Genomic DNA, 20109 nt, shown 5'->3' on the forward strand with positions numbered 1-20109 from the left:
CAGTTCCGCTGTTGCAGCTGTAAAATCGTTGCTTTCTGATTAAATTTTAAGAGTTATATCTCACTATAAAATAATTGTGTATTTACATGTTTAGACATTTCCTACTTCAATGATCATTCATTATATTTCTTGAATGCAGGATACAGGTTTTATTGTACCCGCAGTATACTGCTCAGTGTTTACATAGAGGCATTACTCCATCCTTGCACGCCCCCTTCTCATACAGTCTATACCGCGCGCACAGTAAACCTTGCGAATCTCGTGGCAATTCCACGAAGTCTACTTATTACTTTTGGAACAGACCTCTTATGTTGGAGTTGTCGTAAATGAAGACGAAGGAGGCGGTAACAATGAACAACATTAAATTAATTTTTCAGTCACAATGATACAGTTGTTACAAAACATCCAATTGTTGGCCAGTAAATTCCGATCAATAATAATCATTAATGTACAAAAGTCTTTCTACAAAATTTGTGAACAGTAACGTTAATCACTTCCACTTCTGAAGGTAATCACTTGGTAGAAATACGTCATAGACTGTGAGTATTGTTAGTACTGGTTAAATAAGTGTTAATAAACCCAGCTGGAGTCACTGTCTCTCCGATAACAGCGAGTACTTGTAGGAACAAGTTGTTCTCGCTGAAATGAGGTCACACTCACACCACTTCGCTTGTCTGGCTCTCTCGTCCGGCTATGCCGCAGAATTTCTAGTTCAGAGAGCACATAACTGATTTCCCAAGTATGTCCATCTTTACATGACACTCTGGTGGTTCAATCTCTTCATTGGACGATTCAATCGATCATCAGCTGGAATTTCACGAAGCCTACTCCCTTTTCCTGGTCGTACTCGATGTTGGGAGCCCATAACCTGCATTCTACGCCGATGGCCACGCCAACTGCAAAACAGACAAATGTGTGAAACATTGTCCATCGTACATACCAATAATAATAATAATAATAATAATAATAATAATAATAATAATAATAATAATAATAATAATAATAATGATGCTTTATTTTTTCTGGCATAGTTAAGGCCGTAAGGCATTCTCTTCCACTCAACCAACTAACTAGCTTACTGGCTTTTAAGGAACCCGGAGGTTCATTGCCGTCCTCACATAAACCCGCCATTGGTCCCTATCATGAGCAAGATTAATCCATTCTCTATCATCATATCCCTCAAATCCATTTTAATATTATCTTCCCATCTACGTTCTCGGCCTCCCTAAAGGTCTTTTTCCCTCCGGCCTCCCAACTAACAATCTACGAGGGGGATCCAGGAAATAACGACCGTTCGCGCATACCCGCCGCACAGCTGACTCCCCTTCTTTGTTTGAAGGTCAACTGGCTTCCTTAACATGTGTTCTCATAATATTGTGAGTACTGATTGCAACAAGTCGCCATTGTGCATTTTGTGTTACTTCAAAATGAACGACGTGATTGATAATCCCGCCGACTGTGAGGTGAGGAGTGTGATTCGATTTTTGAATGCCCGACATTTGAAACCTGCAGAAATTTACCGGCAATTGAAAGAAGTGTATGGTGATACTGTAATGAATGAAATAAATGTGAGAAAATGGTGCGAAATGTTCAACTCGAGAATTGCTGGATCAATTCGCTTAGCAAATCTTTGATCATCCGCCCTATAGTCCAGACCTTGCTCCTAGCGATTTTCACCTTTTCACTAAGCTGAAAGACTTTCTGGGTGGTACGCGTTTTGGAAGTGATGAAGAGTTGAAGAAGACAGTGAACACCTGGCTTAATGAACTGGCGGCAGAGGAGTATAACACGGGAATTCTAAAGCTAGTGAACAGATACGACAAATGTTTAAATGTAGGTGGTGATTATGTAGAGAAGTAAAGGAAGCTTGAGTTATGTAACAGACTTTGTTTTTTCAAATATATATATATATATATATATATATATATATTTTAATTATTACAACAAAACGGTCGTTATTTCCTGGATCCCCCTCGTATATGCATTTCTGGATTCGCCCATACGTGCTACATGCCCTGCCCATCTCAAACGTCTGGATTTAATGTTCCTAATTATGTCAGGTCCTCAACCAGAGGATAAAAAGGAAACACATGATAATATAATGAATTATTATATTATTATTATTATTATTATTATTATTATTATTATTATTATTATTATTATTATGCACAAGTATACTATCGGATCAGAAGAGAAATGAGGGACTGGAGCCAGTCAACGATAAATAAAAAAAATATAGAAGCAAATTGGATTCAACATGTTTTGAGGATGGGCACAAACAATACGTAGAATATTAACGGAGTATAGACTCAATCTTGCAGGTACAGCTTCTACCAAAGGTTTGATACTCATTCAAAATAGATGTTTCACTCCTGTCCTTAAACTTAAATCTCCTGATTTTTATAAAGGGACCAAATGCTTATGAAAAAATGAAGTTTTTTTTTTACTGCAAACCCATGCTCTCCATTTTTCAAATTGTGAATTTATATAACAATTTTTGTGTTATGAAAACTTATTGGAAAATTACATTTTTGTAGGAAAAAAATTAATTACTCCAGAATGGTTGTACTTGTATCAATGAGTTTCGGGATAGAGTTAGATATTATCTCAAGTCATTATTCCACATTACAATAATCTGTCACTTCACGTCCATACTCACTGAATTTCGACCCATTTTCATTTTTTTTTCAAGGAATAAATCTAACCTTTGCACACTTGTAACAAACCCCACAAGTGTTTACCGAAAATGGGGGGAATAAGCTGATTGACCAGTGTTTACCAACTCCCAAAGTTATTATGTAAATGACAGTGGAGGTCCCTGATAAACGTTTAGCGAATTTCAAACTCAAGGGAATTTTAGAAACTGGAAATTTTTCCTTACTTACTTACTTACTTGCTTATTTACTTACTTACTTACTTACTTACTGGCTTTTAAGCAACCCGGAGGTTCATTGCCGCCCTCACATAAGCCCGCCATTGGTCCCTATCCTGAGCAAGATTAATCCATTCTCTATCATCATATCCCATCTCCCTCAGATCCATTTTAATATTATCTTCCCACCTACGTCTCGGCCTCCCTAAAGGTCTTTTTCCCTCCGGTCTCCCAACTAACACTCTATATGCATTTCTGGATTCGCCCATACGTGCTACATGCCCTGCCCATCCCTCCCTGCTTAAGAAATTTTCCCTAAGTAAAAGAAAGAAATTATCTGGATTACAATGCGTGAATGAGCTGTCACATATTTTAAAAATAAAAAGTAATAATTTCACAAGAAAAATTTCATCCAAGTACACTGATTCTGGAGTAATTATTTTTTTTTCTACAAAAGATGTAATTTTTCAATAAGTTTTCATAACAAAAAAATTGTTATATAATCCACAGTTGTCCTCTGACTGAGGTTCTGGCTGATATGTACATCTATTATCAGGCAGTAAATCTCACTTGATGATGTGTGTCAGAGGAAGAACTATTATTTGTATGCATCTGCAGTCTGACTAGTGTAATATCGTCGTTGTTCCGGCAATAACTCCTATGTGACATATTTATCGATTTTCAGATTTTTGCTCTATTAAATAACTTAAATAGTTATACAGCAAATAATAAAATCTCATATATGTAATTATATTTCTTTCTTTCGAAAATGTAAGAATTCACAATCTCCTATGCACTAATGCAATATAAGAATAAATCTGTTTTTTCTTCCTACTGAAAAACTTCATATTTTGCACATAGGAGTTATTGCAGGAATAACGACGATATGTAGCTAGTCGGCGATGCATGCAATGGAGGGGGAAAGGAACTGGTCACTCTACCTCAATCTCCTGACCTAGTTGCCTCACAAGTGGTACCTTCTTGGTATCACTTGTGAGGTTCAGACCTGTCTTCGGACAGTTGACTCAACAACAACCACCACCCACGGTTTGAATGATAGAGAGGTTGCGTTTAAAGTAAAAATTTCATTCTTCACAGGCATTTGTTTCCTGTATAAAGATTAGGGGGTTTCACACAAGTACAAAGTCAGGTGTAAACATCAATTTTTGAAGGGGTGTCCTTAAACTTTTGGTAGAAATTGTACACAGCAAGACCTTTTGAAAAGGCCATTGTATGAGGTCAAAACAGGCCTAACAATGCCAAAATTCGTGACGGATAATTATGATCATTACTGCTGTTTCATTTGCTTTCATGCTTACTGAAATATGCACTATCAATTACGTACATATAGGGAAACTTCCAAAATAATTATAGTAGTATGGAAGTTTTCTTAATATGTTAGTTGGGAAATGCGAAGAAAATAATATATCGCCGTTGTTTCTGCAATAACTCCTATGTGACATATTTATCGATTTTCAGATTTTTGCTCTATTAAATAACTTAAATAGTGATACAGCAAATAATAAAATCTCCTATATGTAATTATATATCTTTGTTTCGAAAATGTAAGTATTCACAGTCTCCTATGTACGGCTGCCATAGGATGAATAAATGTGTTTTTCCTTCCTCCTGAAAGATTTTATATTTTGCACATAGGAGTTATTGCAGGAACAACGACGATATGTTTTGCGTTAATTGTAACGTCATGTAAGAAGTAATCCTTTCTATTTCCATTTTCTCGCTGCACACCAGCGGATCATTTGCACCACATTACTGTCCAGTGACACACCGATTGAAAATGGCTGATTTAGAATTTTATAATAAACACATATTACACCCTTACCAATTTTTTCGTTTATCTTAATGCCAGCCTTCGAAATGTTGCGAGTAACTAAATAATTCAGAAGCAATGGAAAGTGGACACGATATGTAACCGCACGCAAAAGACACCCAATGTAATTAGCTAATATTCGAGCCCTTGGCAACTAAGAGGGATTGGCACTAGTGTTCAAGTGAATGGGGCATAGCACTAGAATTCCGAACCGGGCTGCGTTCTTAAATGGCAGCCATTATAGTGATTTTAGAGAAAAATAGCTAATAGGATTGAATGCAGAAATACTCACCCATCGGTCTCTCGAAGGAGACGGCCACCATGGGGCTGAGATAATTGGGCGTGTTGTTGTACGGGAAGAAGTACCCGGGGAAGCCCTGCCACGGGATGTAGTGCACAGGACCGATGTGCTCCACGTCCATCGGCGTCTCCCCGCTGCAGCTCACCCAGATCGTTTTCATCTGCGAAGTAATTTATGAGTAATGGCAGTGAGTGTTTCAACCAGCCAACTACTTCTGACCAAAACTAAATTCTGTTTCTTACGGATATTTTAACTATTCCTGAAATGAACAAAATATTAATGGAATGAAGAAGATAAAGGAAAAAGGGAGATATTAATGGAATGAAGAAAATGAGGAAAGAAAACATATTTAATGAAACGAAGAAAGAAAGGAATATTAATGAAATGAAAATGAAGAATGGATAGAAGAAGAAAGAAAATAAGGAAATGTTAGTGGAATGAAGAAAAAAAGAATAAAATATTAATGGAACGAAGTAAATGTAGAATTAATAGAAGAAAGGAAAGAAGAAAACGTTAATGAAATGAAGGAAATAAAGAACGGAAAGAAGAAAATATTAATGGAATGAAAAAATAATGAAAAGAGGTTAATGAAGAAAGAGTAGAAGAAGATATTAATGGAATGAAGAAAATAAATGAAGAAGGGAAGAGGAAAAAATAAAGGGAATATTAATGGAATGAAGGAAATGAAGAAAGAGGAGAATACGAAAAATAAATGAAAATATTAATGGAATTTAAAACAAAAATGAATGATTAGAAGAAGAAACAAAAGAGCAAATATTAGTGGAATGAAGAAAATAACGAAAAGAAGAAAATGGTAAGAAAATGAAGAAAATGAAAAAAAAGAGAAAAGGAAAGTTAAGGAAGTTTCCTCTATCCTAGGTTTTGGCAAATTCGTTTGATATTCCTCTACTCTCGACCTTCTTCTTTACTCCTCACTATAGTAATATTAGATCTGACCTTTTGCTTATTTAGTGGAATAAATAATCGTATTTATATTATTATTATTATTATTATTATTATTATTATTATTATTATTATTATTATTATATTATCATCTCTCCCTTTCAGGACAGAATTCCAGGTTCAAGTATCAACAAACCAAAATAAACGGTTTTATTGTGACTATTACACTTTTACTACTTCATACTACTTTTGACCAATAAAACGGTAGGCTACGAAAGGGCGTGTTTCAATCAATCATGCCTGTTTATCGCTACAATTTTATCACTTCCCTAGCATTTGTTTGTTTTTATCACTTCGCTAGAATTTGTTTATTTTTCTTGTTTGTGTTGGAAATAAGATTTGTCGATTAGTTCCTATTCTTTCTCTAGCATTTGTTTTTTTTATCACTGCCCTAGCATTTGTTTGCTTACCAACATTTCAAACTGAAAAATTCTTTATGGTAGGCCCTACTATAAAACATGATTTGCGATCGTCATTTGTTTCCCGCATAGAAAATGGCGGCTCCGTTCAATCGTTTTGGTAAAGCCAACTTTAGTGAAACACGATTTTAGTAAGTCTATTAATACCTATTTTATTGTATTAGAGTTCTTTATTTCTTCTAATTTTTATATATTTTCTTCTGTTTTTATCACATCCCTACCATTTCTTTCTTTGTTTGCCAACATTTCAAACTGAAAATTCTTTACGGTACTATAAAACATGCTTTGCGATATAATTTTAGTAAGTCAGTTAATATTTTATTGTATTAGAGTACTTTATTTCTTCTAATCTTTATATATTTTCTTCTAATCGTGTAATAGTCAATTAAATCCCACTCGAGTTTTGATTTTCTCTAGCTAAATCAAAGCTTCTAGTGAGATTAATGTTGATAATCCAGTTTTCTATGTCATAGGTACACAAAAATGTTGTTACTCAATAACCCAAGTGGAATTTTTCATCTTTGTCTGCCAGTAAAATATGTCTGAAGTATTAAATTCAGAAATCAAACGTGACTCACTCTTAGCTGAACTCTGATTAAAATAGAAATTATTGAAGAACTGGAAGTTTTTTTAAGGATTAATACTTTTACCTCCAGCACCCTTGCATGAGTAAAACATTAATGTAGGGAAACTGTGTAGATCACTAGCTGCCATAGATGTACCTCTTGGCACAGCTAAGGAGAAGGATCCACCAGATATGAACGTGTACAGCTATTGTTTTCGTGTAAAAGACTAAGGTGACACCCCCAATCCGCGTAACTGGCTTAATAAATGAAATATCAGTACTCGTAAATGAAGTCGGCTCACGACTTCACATATCAGACATTCTTGCCGAGGTGACAGTGGATAAGTTATATTTTGTCAAAGTTTTTCAATTCCGCTAATGTCATTCTGTCATTGATTCATCATCTTCTCGGGCGGAAAGGCTTCTGAAGTTTAAAATTCCGTGCCACAACTGTTAGGGAATCAGAAAACAGTGAACGTGTTTAAAATTACAGGTGAACTCATTGTATATTACAAAAAGGAACTTCAGAAGCTTGTCCACGTGGTGTGTGCGTCACTATTTAGTCATCAGCAAGTATAACTGAACTGGTATCAAAGTGGGCAGTCTCGTTGATTCATATGCCAGGAGGACCTATCAGCATTGTGCCATGCCACATGGAGTAACGTGGCGGCAAATAATTTTTTGTCAACAAAAATTTTATCTTTAAGCCCAAACAATAAAATTTCCTCTACCCTTTCCAGTCAGTGACCGATTGCGGAAGAATCTGCTTAGGTTAAAAGTGATGCTTGTCAATGTAAAGAAAACAGAGCGATCCACATAAAGGTTTACAATTTGAGTTTATAATTTTCATCTGGAAGCTAGCATAAACTTTAAATTGAGTTCAATGATCTCAGTGGCTCTGGAAGAATCTGTATCCCAACCATCCATTGTTGACTATAATGGCTATTATTGGCTATTAATAATATAGTTCGCAGTTTCTAGTTTTTACAGTCATAACACGAAAAGGCAGCTCTCAATTCGGCAGCGTGTTTTTATTGTGAAAACGTATTGGAAGACAAATTCCTTGATTCAAACACAACGGGCATTTCGAAAAGAATTCGGTGTGCGCAATGTTCCAACCAGGCCAATAATTTTATTGTTGGCAAGAAACCTGGTTTTCTCCTCAGCGAGCGTGGAAAACACAGACCTGCAATGAGTGAAGATTATGTTGATGACGTTCGAGAACGTTTAGTGAACTCACCAAAGAAATCATAAAGCGTATAGCCAGCTTCTTCGGTGATCGCCTAAACTAAAAAGAAATCTGTGTCCCCGCAGATCACCGGACTTCTTACGGCACCATCTTAAGGACAGAGTATACAATAATAGACCGTGGTCACTTTCTGAACTCCGTTAGGCCATTAGAAATGAAATCAGCAACATGACGAGGATACACTTCGAACAACATCACGGAATATGGTGCGAGGAGTACAGTTGTGTATTTCTCCTAATTTTTGGAACAAAAGTGCAGGTTGCGTATTTTATGAGAGGAAAAAATCAGACCTACAAAATGTATTAACAAGACCTACGCCATAATTTGAGCTGGTTACGACATTCGAGTAAACTTGAAAATCATCGATAGTACAGCGACCTTAATGTCTCCAATCGATACATATCGAACGAGTAGCAGTGCATAATTTATTATAAAGTTCTAATTGTTTCCTTATACAGTGTGAATGTCCGATTATTAAGGAGTCCTCTGAAGTTAAATATTTAGGCATAATTTTCGACAATCATTTAAAATGGAACCAACACATTAATTACCTTTGTAATGAATTATGTAAAATAATATATTATTTGGTTTTATTGAGGAATTACTTGTCAATAAGTTTATTACGCGCAATATACTTAACTTTATTCTATCGGTAATTATGTATGGAATTATAGGATGGGGTAGGTTACTTAAATCCAATTTTAATCCATTTTATTTATTATATAAGAAAATAATTAAAATATGTCGTCATAATCCTATTGATTTTCCATCTCAAAAATTGTTTTTAGACTTTAATGTTCTTAAAATAGGACAAATTTATTATATTGTATTAATAAAATTCATATATTTAAATCGAAATAATTTTGAATTGTATTCTCATAGTTATGAAACAAAAGGTACGAATTATTTAAGATTGTTTGAACCAAAATGCAACACTGCTACAGTATTTAATCATAGTAGTAATTTAGGTCCAAGAATATACAACAAATTTATATTTAAAAATCCTACTCTTGTCAATTGTAATAGTTCTAGTATTAAATTAAAAAAGTTATGTATGGATTTTATAAAAATTGAAAGATTGTAAATTTAAATTTATATATTCTCATTGCGTAGTAGATATAAGACAAATAATTGTATTATATACTTCTTAATTTCAATTCAGGAATCCGCCCCTGAGCACGAGTTGTACTGTTTCAGGGGCGAGCTAAAATTTTTTTCTGTTTATATTATATTTTATGTTACAATTATTAGCAAAATAAATAAAATAAATATCTAGTGCCCAATTCTCTGAACCATACATCAGGACAGCCATCACTTTACAGAATTTGAGTTGTGTGTCGATTCGGGTTTTCTTTCCCAGAGTTCTGTGTATTGTACCGGACATAAGTTGAAATTTGTACAATTTATTTGTAAGATCACTCTTCCTGTCATGTGATACATCATACCCATGGTAATTAAAATGATACACTTCTTAAATTCCGGTAGTTCATTATTTACAATTACTTTTTATCTGGCCGGAAGAACTAATCATGATAGTGCATCTTAAAAAGAATATCGTGACAAATTAATTCAATGTTGTTTTAAAAATTGAAATTGAACGTAAGAAGTGCTTCCAAAATTACGATTTTGTGTCACATAAGACATTTGTTGAAAATGGGGAAACGGAATGCGCACATTATACGGGGATTTTTTTCTTTATTTTACTAGGAAAAATTCGGGTGCGTACATTATGCGGTAACGTCAATTATTCACGTACTTTCTATAATATGCAGTTCTAATTGAGAGTTGATCCCCAGACACATAGGTCAAAACAGTTATATTTTTAATGCTAATTTTTTTCTCTAAGATTAAAGATTCTTGATTGTGAGCATATAAAAAACAGTAAGTAGAATCATATTTGATTAATAAGCTTAAATTACTCCAGGTTTAGTGTAAGAGTAGGCTATATCTAACGATGTCTCCCAGCAAATTACCTAATTTAAAAACAAAAAAATTGTAATAGAAGATTGAATTTGTGTATTTTCTCTGAAACTTTCCAAATATTTGTAGGCAGTCTTTTACACTAGATTGCCGGAAATTGGTTTATAGCGCAACATTGGCAGTGATAAAAGTGTGAAATATTCGTTCAGTGGCTGGTGGATACTCTACATTGACCCTTATTCCTTTCTCTAATGATAAGAGTAAAAATAGGAATAGTACTTATTAAGTAAAACAGCATTAACATTTAAGGAAAAAACAATTTTTTTTCTGGGAAAAGTATTCATTTGGGACTATTATGGTACTTAGAATTTTTGTTGTACCGGTACTTTATCCAAGGAGTAAGCTCTTAAAATCTGTACAGTTATATTACTTCACCCCGTATAAAATATTTGATTTACAATTATTTACGAAATTGTCAAAATATGTAGATCTGATTAATCTGTAAATAAATAAAGTGATATAGGAAATAAAAATAAATACATAAAATAAAACGTTACTTATTTTAAACTGCTCCTATAACTTAGCTTTCCATAACGTATCAGAGAGGATTCTTTCATAATATAAGTAATTATGTTTTTGTGGTAGATGTATTCAAACTTATGTCTGGAATATTTTATTCAGTTTCAATGTCGCTTTTTGTAATTCGTAACTTTTATGAAATAACACTCCTGGTCGAGGATGTTCTCTCTTTCCTTCCAGCAAACGCTACAGCGTCATAAACAAAAAAAGCTATTTTCTTCGAACACAGATAAAGAGGTTATAGGAGATGACGTTACAGAATTCTGGCACGAGTCCAGGTTAGAAATTTTTCTCACATTAGAGTATATGCATTGGGATATCATGTCATTGGGTGATAGATACAGTATATGGAAAACAAAGCAATTATTATGTTGACTTACTTTGGTACAGTTAAGGCCATCAGGCTTAGAAGAAATTCGTTCGTTTTAATTTTCCTTCGAGATTTTTACTTCCATATCGTGTTTAAGTCTATTCAAAATTAGGCGGATTTTCGATATCCGAACCCCATCTAAAACAATTATGTCTCATTCCACGCTTGTCTTGAAATTGGGAGGTCTGAAACGTTCTACCCCTGCCCAACTTCAAGATAAGCGTGGAATAGGACCTCTGCCATTCGTTGAATAGCAATTATACTTTTCTCCTCCTTTGCCGGCAATGTTTACTTTTCCTATCAGACATTATCAGCGTATTCCGAATCTCACCGGTCCGGTGGCATCAATGACGTCACGTTGCAGCGAAATAAGGAACAAAACTGCTGGAAGGATCGATGGCCGTCATGGCGACTGTACAAGTTGTTGTCTGTGCTACGCTAGCAAAATTTTGCGAAATTTTCGTACTCCCATCTCGTTCAAAGAAAAGATAGCATAAATAATTTATTTCTTGAACCGGTAGTAATAACGGGTCCGTTGACATGTTTGCTCATAAGCCATTAACATATTGTTTTTACGTTGTGCTCGTTACAAACAATACAGCAGAACTAAAGCAGAACACACCGCCATGACACAACAGTGCACGATGTCATTCGTCTGCTAATTCCCGCCCTATACAAGAACCAATCAGATTCACTGATGGCGGCTGATGGAGACTGCCACCAACTCTGTAAGTTGATGGCACCGGTGCGACACCGGTGGAGCATCAATGACGTCATCGGTGGAATTCGGAACACCGTGATGCCATCGGATTGCTCACCGGTGAGATTCGGAATACGCTGTATGGGAAGCAGTAGAGGCGAGGGATAGACGTAATGTTCCCGCGCGGACACTGCTTACACCATCCCTTTATTTCCCCCTCCACAAGTATTCTGCCTGTCTGCGTATACGTACAGTAGGTGAAGGTTGGATGAACCTCCTACCATAGCTGTTCTAATCATGGGTGTGTGAAGTGGTGGAATATGATTGTAGTTATCGTTTTAATTTCAAATAAATATTGGAACAAGAGTATTTTGTTGTTATGAATAACGGGAAAGCTCAATGCCTCATCTGTTCAGTTGAAATTTACTTAAAACGTTATATCTGACGGCACTTCGATCTTGTATACAGAAAAATTTTAGTAGACATAAACTTACAGGTAAGAGTTTAATATAGGACTGTGGAAATACTTTATATTAAAATAATGCTTTACTTTTATGTAGTAATAGTATTCAACCTAATACAGACTCGTCCTGGCCAAACAACGTAGGCGATCTAAACGATGAACTGTAAGTTATCGTAAAGCCATAGTGATAAAATACATGCCTATATTTTCTGAAATTTACATGAGGTTTCTTTATTATTATTATTATTATTATTATTATTATTATTATTATTATTATTATTATTATTATTATTATTATTGCTATTAATACAGTATTAATATCTGTATTGATATGCTTTCTATTTGTTGTAGATATTTTAATCAGAAGTAGTTTCGTATAGAATATATTTTCCTAAATTATCTGTGATGTCACATATCTCGTCCATGTGCTGAAGTTGCTTACCAGTGAACGATAGATCTTGTACTGCCTGGATATCACTAGCTTGAGTGTTTCAGGCATATCGGGAGGCAGTTCCGTTACGTTAGAGTAGAACTGGGGCGTCCAGTTTGCAATCTGTAAAAGGAAAGAGCAGGACCTTGTTAATGTAAGTTCTTATTAATTCTGGGGAAACCTACTGTATGTCTTTCGTCGATTATAATTATATGTACGCATGATGTTTTTTTTTAATCGTAAAGAATCCTAAAACAACTTTTTTCAAGACACAAAAATGCTTCTTCGAATTTATTTTACTATTATATAGTCTATATATGAAGAGTCCACTGCAAGAATGATTGATGTCATTTGGAATACATTTTGAAGAAGAAGCAATTGAAAGTTTGAAATGCTTAGCGCTCAAAGCTTAACTGTGATTTTCCGATTATTACTGGACAATGACTACCAGTGTTAATGCCATATAACTCTCTATGGACATTATATATGTCTTAAGCTATGCATTGGCAGTCTTGGTTCATTTTCGACAAGAAAGTGACATCCATCGTTCTTGCAGTGGACTCCTCATATTTTTTCTTATTGTGCAAATTATATGAAATTGATAGTGATTGCTGATTACCCAGGCCAGAGCTCAGATTTCAAGCAAGACTGAATCCTTAATATTGAACAACCAACATCTTCATTATATAGAATGGTTAGATCTGAGGTTTGTAGGATCACATCCAAATGATGATGATGCTGATATAAGTACTACAGCATTCGATAAGTAATGGCAACAATGCTGTAAATCAGTGCTCCTAGCGGTGACCATTGAAATCTTGTAGTACGTAAGAGAACAACGATTGTTTAATAAATCTGCAATGTTGAAAGTCTCGAAGTAGCCATATTTTGTAAATACAATGGCTGTTTCTGATTTGTAGTAAACAATATAGCCCTAAAGGCACGAACAAAGGTGCTTTATAAAAATCAAAGTTGCAAGAGAAAAAATGCAATTCAGTGCCTTAGGGCATTACAAGAAGCCCATGGGAGAGAAGTCCTACCATACTGAACTACTGCAAGATGGGTGGAAGCGAGGTATCCAGAAATGCTGCTACAGATGGAGTTCGCTGTCTTCCAAGAATTTGGCAACTTATTCTTACATGGCAGGATACTATATATTTTGAAGTATGCAATGTCAAAAGTAACCAGAATAAATTGTGTGAAACAGTAACTGTGTTGCCATAACTTTTCGAATGACCTGGTATAAAACTAATAATAATAATAATAATAATAATAATAATAATAATAATAATGGAATGAAATACAGATTAAGGTTGGGACAATAATTATTCCACACGCGGATGCATTGTGCTATGTTTGAAGTTGAATTGTGATATGTCTAGCATAATGCTAGTATATTCAACCTGAGATCCTTTAGTTAAAAGACGGGGTTATTTTACGTGCTGTAAATCTGGACTCGAGGCTTCCAGAGAATTTTTATAGCCCTTAAAATCCACCGTCCTCTGCAGATTTGAGCCCACGAATCAAGTACCCAATGATATCTAAAAAAACCATTAGACCACTACATTGTTATTATTATTATTATTATTATTATTATTATTATTATTATTATTATAGTTGGTTTTTTAACGACGCTGTATCAACTACGAGGTTATTTAACGTCGATGAGATTGGTGATAGCGAGATGGTATTTGGCGAGATGGTATTTGGCCGAGAATTCGCCATAGATTATCTGGCATTCCTCTTACGGTTGGGGAAAACCTCAGAAAAAACCCAACCAGGTAATCAGCCCAAGCGGGAATCGAACCCGCGCCCGAGCGCAACTTCAGACCGGCAGGCAAGCGCCTTAACCGACTGAGCCACGCCGGTGGCTATTATTATTATTATTATTATTATTATTATTATTATTATTATTATTATTATTATTATAATTTTGCAAATAGCAAGGCAATTATATTCATGAACCTAAGGTGTATCTTGATCTCAAGATCTCTGAACACTTACAAAAATATGTAAACGGGCAATCTAACGATTCGGTTATTAGGCCTACCCTATGATCATAGGTCTGGTATTTGCTAGTTTGCACTTCATCAGATTCTTCCATTTGAAAATCCCTTTCTTATAGAATTTCTTTCTAATGGAATTGTAAAAGGTAAAAGGTAAAGGTATGCCCGTAACATGCCATGAAGGCATTTGGGGGGCATGGAGGTAGAGCCCCATGCTTTCCATGACCTCGGCACTAGAATGAGGTGGTGTGGTCGGCACCACGCTCTGACCGCCTTTTACCCCCGGGAAAGACCCGGTACTCAATTTTATAGGAGGCTGAGTGAACCTCGGGGCCGTTCTGAAAGTTTGGCAACGAGAAAAAATCCTGTCACCACCTGGGATCGAACCCCTGACCTTCCAGTCCGTAGCCAGCTGCTCTACCAACTGAGCTACCCGGCCACCCAATGGAATTGTAACTTGTGTAATTAAGAATTTCTTTTCTTATTGCCTATGCTAGGTTTATTGAATGACGAGATTTAGAGGAATTTTGCTGGTGAAAGTGCTTGTTCGTATGAATTTATTCGTTTTATTCAATTGTTAAAATCATTTGAAATATTCGAAATGTTAAGAAAATCATTCGAATGATTTCTGCGTAAGCAACCGAAAAGCTTCGGTTCTCACTGTAAAAAAAAGCGCTCTTTAAATGGCAAGCGATTTGTCCTTGAGCGCCTCGCGACCAGTGTCCAATGAGAAGGAGCGAAAAGAAAAAAAGTAGGCGCTCTTTATGCATGGAGCAGTAAGGTTCCACAAATATTAGTGTCCACTGGCTGTTTCGTAATTCGCATCCCACTTGAAATGTAAGTTGCAGCTGACATGATGATTACACCATCCATGATATTACCGTATTTCTTCCTTATTTAACGTTTGTCCATTGTCACTGTATTGTCAGTGAATTCATTTCAGTACCAGTATTCAATTAGTAAGCACGAATTTCAAACTGAAAGACGCTAGTAGCAATGTGCGCATTAAAGCTCCTCTGTCCTCGACAGTGCATTGAATCAAAGATTGCATTCGAAATAAGTGATAGGCCTATTCCAGCAACCAAAAAACTTCTCTTAATTTTTACAGAATTATAATTTTCGAATGATTTGATTTGAAACATATATTTCAGTAATCGAATATCCATTCGACTGCAAAAATCATTAGATTGTTCCCAACACTAATTCTTATGTTATTGCATTAAGAATTCGATTCTCCGCTGGGTGAATGGATACATTCCCAATTTTCTGCTTTTTCTCATGTTAATTCGATATGCAGCTTCGAGACGGTACTTCTGTAGCTATTAGGTTTACGCAGTATATAAAAAAAAACTTTCATTACGTTGCAGTGTGTGAAAGTTTCAACTAATATTTTTAAGAATATTATTTGTCTTGTACTTACCCACAAGTTTCATATACTTGAGTTTTGAATTTTACTAATGTAATTAAATATAAATATAATGTACTTGTCTTGCTATTGGCAAAATAATAATAATAGTATTAATAATACTAAAGATTAAGCCTTGTCATTCAATAAACCTAGCATAGGCTAATAAGAAACATATCTCAGTATAATTCTAACTACAGCTTGTGTAGGGCTTTGAAAATAAGTGTCTAGCTTTGCTAATATAATGTAATTAAATTAATCAATTTGCAAATACATATTGTCATGTTTTAACAGTTGGATCTTCGTAAGAGGTCATAAGAATCATCTAATTTCTTGCACAAATGTTAACTTGTACTAATACAGGATGATTCAGTAAAAGCGTGCAAAAATTAAACAGGAAACAGGAAAACCTCTACAAAACATTTAGAAATAAGGAACTTGGGTCTGTGAAGTCAGATTAAGGAGATGTACGTCTATATCTTTGTTTTCCATATTATCGACATTTATTATTTGAATTTTTTAGCTTGTTCTTTACGTTTATTTACAAATTATTATTTGCATTTGTTCGCACTTATAATTTGTTTTTATTTACATTTGAAATTACTTTCATAGTATTTATTTTACAAATCTAAGTTAACAATGTAGCCCACTATTATGTACGTCACATGTGTTCGAAATGACTGCCATCAACATCTAGTATTTACTGTTAATATTAATATTTATTATCTACATTTACTTTTACATCTATTATTTCCATGTAGACAATTCATCATGTTTCGTCTTATGATGAAGGATGAGTGGAACGGAGAAAAATTCTCTCCGGTACCGGGATTTGAACCCGGGTTTTCAGCTCTACGTGCTGACGCTCTATCCACTAAGCCACACTGGATTCCCATCCCGATGTCGGATCGAATCCTCTCAGTTTAAGTTTCACCTCTTCGGTACATCGTAATAATATATGTTTCGTCTGGTGACCCATTATCCTCAAGGTCGTTCTGCCTATCGTATTTACATTGTCACATTACAAACATGATACGAGGCAACGACAGGCCCTTTGATACCATTCGAAGAGTTAATCACAATGAGTGCAGTAGGTACGATGTTATCTCAAATTTGTAAACGATATAAACATAATTTTAAAGTATAAAGAAATGTAAATAAATGTAAATAATAAGTGAAGAGTCCACTGCAAGAATGATGGATGTCACTTTCTTGTCGAAAATGAACCAAGACTGTCAATGCATAGCTTAAGACATATAGAATGTACATAGAGAGTTATATGGCATTAACACTGATAGTCATTGTCCAGTAATGATCGCAAAATCACAGCTAGGCCTAAGCTTTGAGCGCTATGCATCTCAAACTTTCAATTGCTTCTCCTGAAAAATGTATTCCAAATGACATCCATCATTTTTGCAGTGGACTCTTCAAGTGTAAATAATAATTGCAAATACGTGTAAATAACAAGTGTAAATAGGCCTAAATTTAAATAATAAGTGTAAATAACAAGTGTAAATACATAAAAATAACAAGTGTAAATAAATGTAAATAACAAGTGTAAATACATGAAAATAACAAATGTAAATAAGTGTAAATACATAAAAATAACAAGTGTAAATAAATATAAATAACAAATGAAGAATACAGGGGAAAACCTGATGAGTCGCATTTTACTCTTTTTACAGGAGAGCGAGTTAAAAGTTTCGAGATCTATTATATTCTATTGTCTTTGAGTTATCAGTATTCAAATTTCTTTGTCTAATGAGGCTGATAAACTATACAATCTACACTGCTTGAGCTATTACATGATATCTGAAACAGAAAATCAATAATTGTGGACTTGCCAAGTTTTTCCCCTGTGCTCTTCAAGTGTAAATAAATGTAAATAATAAAAGTCGGTAATGTGGAAAACAGAGACGGTGATAGACATATATATCCTTAATCAGACTTCGCAGACACAAAGTTCTCTTTTGTAGAGCGTAATCTATTTCCTATTTAATTTTTGTACGCTTTTACTGAATCCTCTGTACACTAATAAACTTGAAAGACTTCGACTTGTAACCAATTTTCCCCCAGAAATGACAAGCTATCAGAGTTCGCTTTGTGAATCATCTCTGTTACAAATTATTGCCCGTGATTTGCTACTTTCTTTTTCGTGAAATAGGGTTTTGGTAAAACTCGGTATTGCTCGGTGCCTTATCTGTGCTAGAGAGAAGGAAGACAAGATATCACACAATATTCCTGTTAAATGTGAGATTCAAAATATAATTCAGAACCCTGTGTGCACAATAACTGATCTAAAGAGAATATACCTTGTTAAATCTTAGGAAGACGCAGGGCGTTGCTTTGTGGTAACCGAAGTAATTCTCTTTCACGCAGGGAAACCACTTAGAGATGTCTTGAATGCAGACTTTCCCGGGTTTGGGCGGCTTCTCGAAGTCACACTCCACAGAGTTGTTGGATGGCTTCAGGTAAGCTGTAACATTTGGAAGTCTGTTAGAATGATACCATAATGAACATGTTTACTAAATAGTAAGCTTCTTTCATTTCTCAATTATTTGTGAAACATGTTTAGTTAGCATTTTTTCCTAACAAAGTAATTTCTCAAACGCACTTTTCTTCCTACGTTCGCAAATGACAGTTTCAAGAAGAAGAGTGGCATAGTCTATTACATTCGACGTGTCTCCCTCTGCCGTAAAATAGATGACACATTTTTCATTATACATTTACGTGTTTCGTAACAATTCATTTCGTTAACAATTTAACAATGCTATTTCTTATATAAAAATTATACTATTTATTGCAACCTAAATAAGAACATAACATTTCAACTTCGTAATTGAATACACTCTTTTAACACTTAGGCCAATATAATGATAAAATTTGATTTCCTGCATTGTAGCGAAAGACAAGTTTGTAATCCCAAAGTTAAAATATATTACATTAATCATTAGATAACTTGTATAAACAAAAGCCGCCCTAAATAAGGGTTCGATAGATCGGCCTACTAATAAATTCATAAAGAATAATAAGTAAACAAAACAATTTTGTGACACTTGGAAAGAAAAAGAAAAAAAACATTAAGATAAGAAAACGTAGGAAATCATTTACAATAAAAATTTTGTTGGGTACAAATGATTACTAATTATAGCTAAGGATGATTTTAACACGTGAGATCCTATGGCATCAATCGTTGCATCAGAAATTTTGTATTGTTTAAGTTGATTTAAAGTTTCACGTGGGATCGTGCCACGGGCACCGAACATGAGCCCAAAAACTGTCCAATGTGTAATGTGGTATTGTGCTCCAAGATGCTGACAACAAGGCTCATATATGACTTGTTTTTCACAACACATCTCTTGTGGCTGTTGCTCGTGCATCTCGAAACGGATTGTGGGATCAAGAATGACACCCTTATCCTTCTGCCGATCAATTATGATGATATCAGCCCGTCTAGTAGAGCGATCAGAAGAGACGCAACCAACCTCCTCATAAACCTCATAGGAAGCATTCTGACGGATTGAAGCTGCGATGAGAGAACGAACGAGAATATAGAAATTCATAAACAACAGTTGTCTGAAACATTCAGTTAAAATACAGTTAAAATCTTCGGTTTATATACATTTCTCAAGGCAGATTCCGCCTCCTTTTCAGTAGCAATAGAATTACCTTGTGAGACTAAACTTAAAAATAAACTCATGGAAATATTCTTACGTGACAGAGATATTTGAATGGTATAATTTAATGGTACAATTTAAAATTAAATTTAATTCACAATTTCTTTCATAAAAATTGATCCATTAAATTATATCACACCTCTGATTGAGGTTCTGGCTGATATGTACATCTATTATCAGGTAGTACATCTCACTTGAACAATTGTTTGCACGCATCTGAAGTCTGACTAGTGGAATATGTAGCTAATCGACGATTGTATGCAATGGAGGGGAAAAGGAACTGGCCACCCTATCTCATTTCCTGGCCTAGTTGCTTCATGAATGATGCCTTATTGGTGTCACTTATGAGGTTCAAACCT

The 20109-nt window shown here is 34.8% G+C and overlaps 1 protein-coding gene across 1 annotated transcript in view; it reads right to left on the reverse strand.

Moving 5' to 3' along the window:
- Nucleotides 1-648: 648 nt before the first annotated feature.
- The window catches only part of LOC138706505 (sodium/potassium-transporting ATPase subunit beta-2-like), an 88213-nt gene continuing 68752 nt past the window's right edge, over nt 649-20109 (reverse strand). The window contains exons 4-7 of the mRNA XM_069835860.1: nt 18386-18549; nt 12675-12785; nt 4996-5164; nt 649-896 (exon numbers count right to left, since the gene is read on the reverse strand). Coding sequence (XP_069691961.1) covers nt 793-896; nt 4996-5164; nt 12675-12785; nt 18386-18549 — 548 coding nt within the window. The 3' untranslated portion in view covers nt 649-792. The remainder of the gene's footprint in view (nt 897-4995; nt 5165-12674; nt 12786-18385; nt 18550-20109) is intronic.

This window comes from Periplaneta americana, chromosome 9 (genome assembly GCF_040183065.1).
Source record: "Periplaneta americana isolate PAMFEO1 chromosome 9, P.americana_PAMFEO1_priV1, whole genome shotgun sequence".
Classification (NCBI taxonomy): domain Eukaryota; kingdom Metazoa; phylum Arthropoda; class Insecta; order Blattodea; family Blattidae; genus Periplaneta; species Periplaneta americana.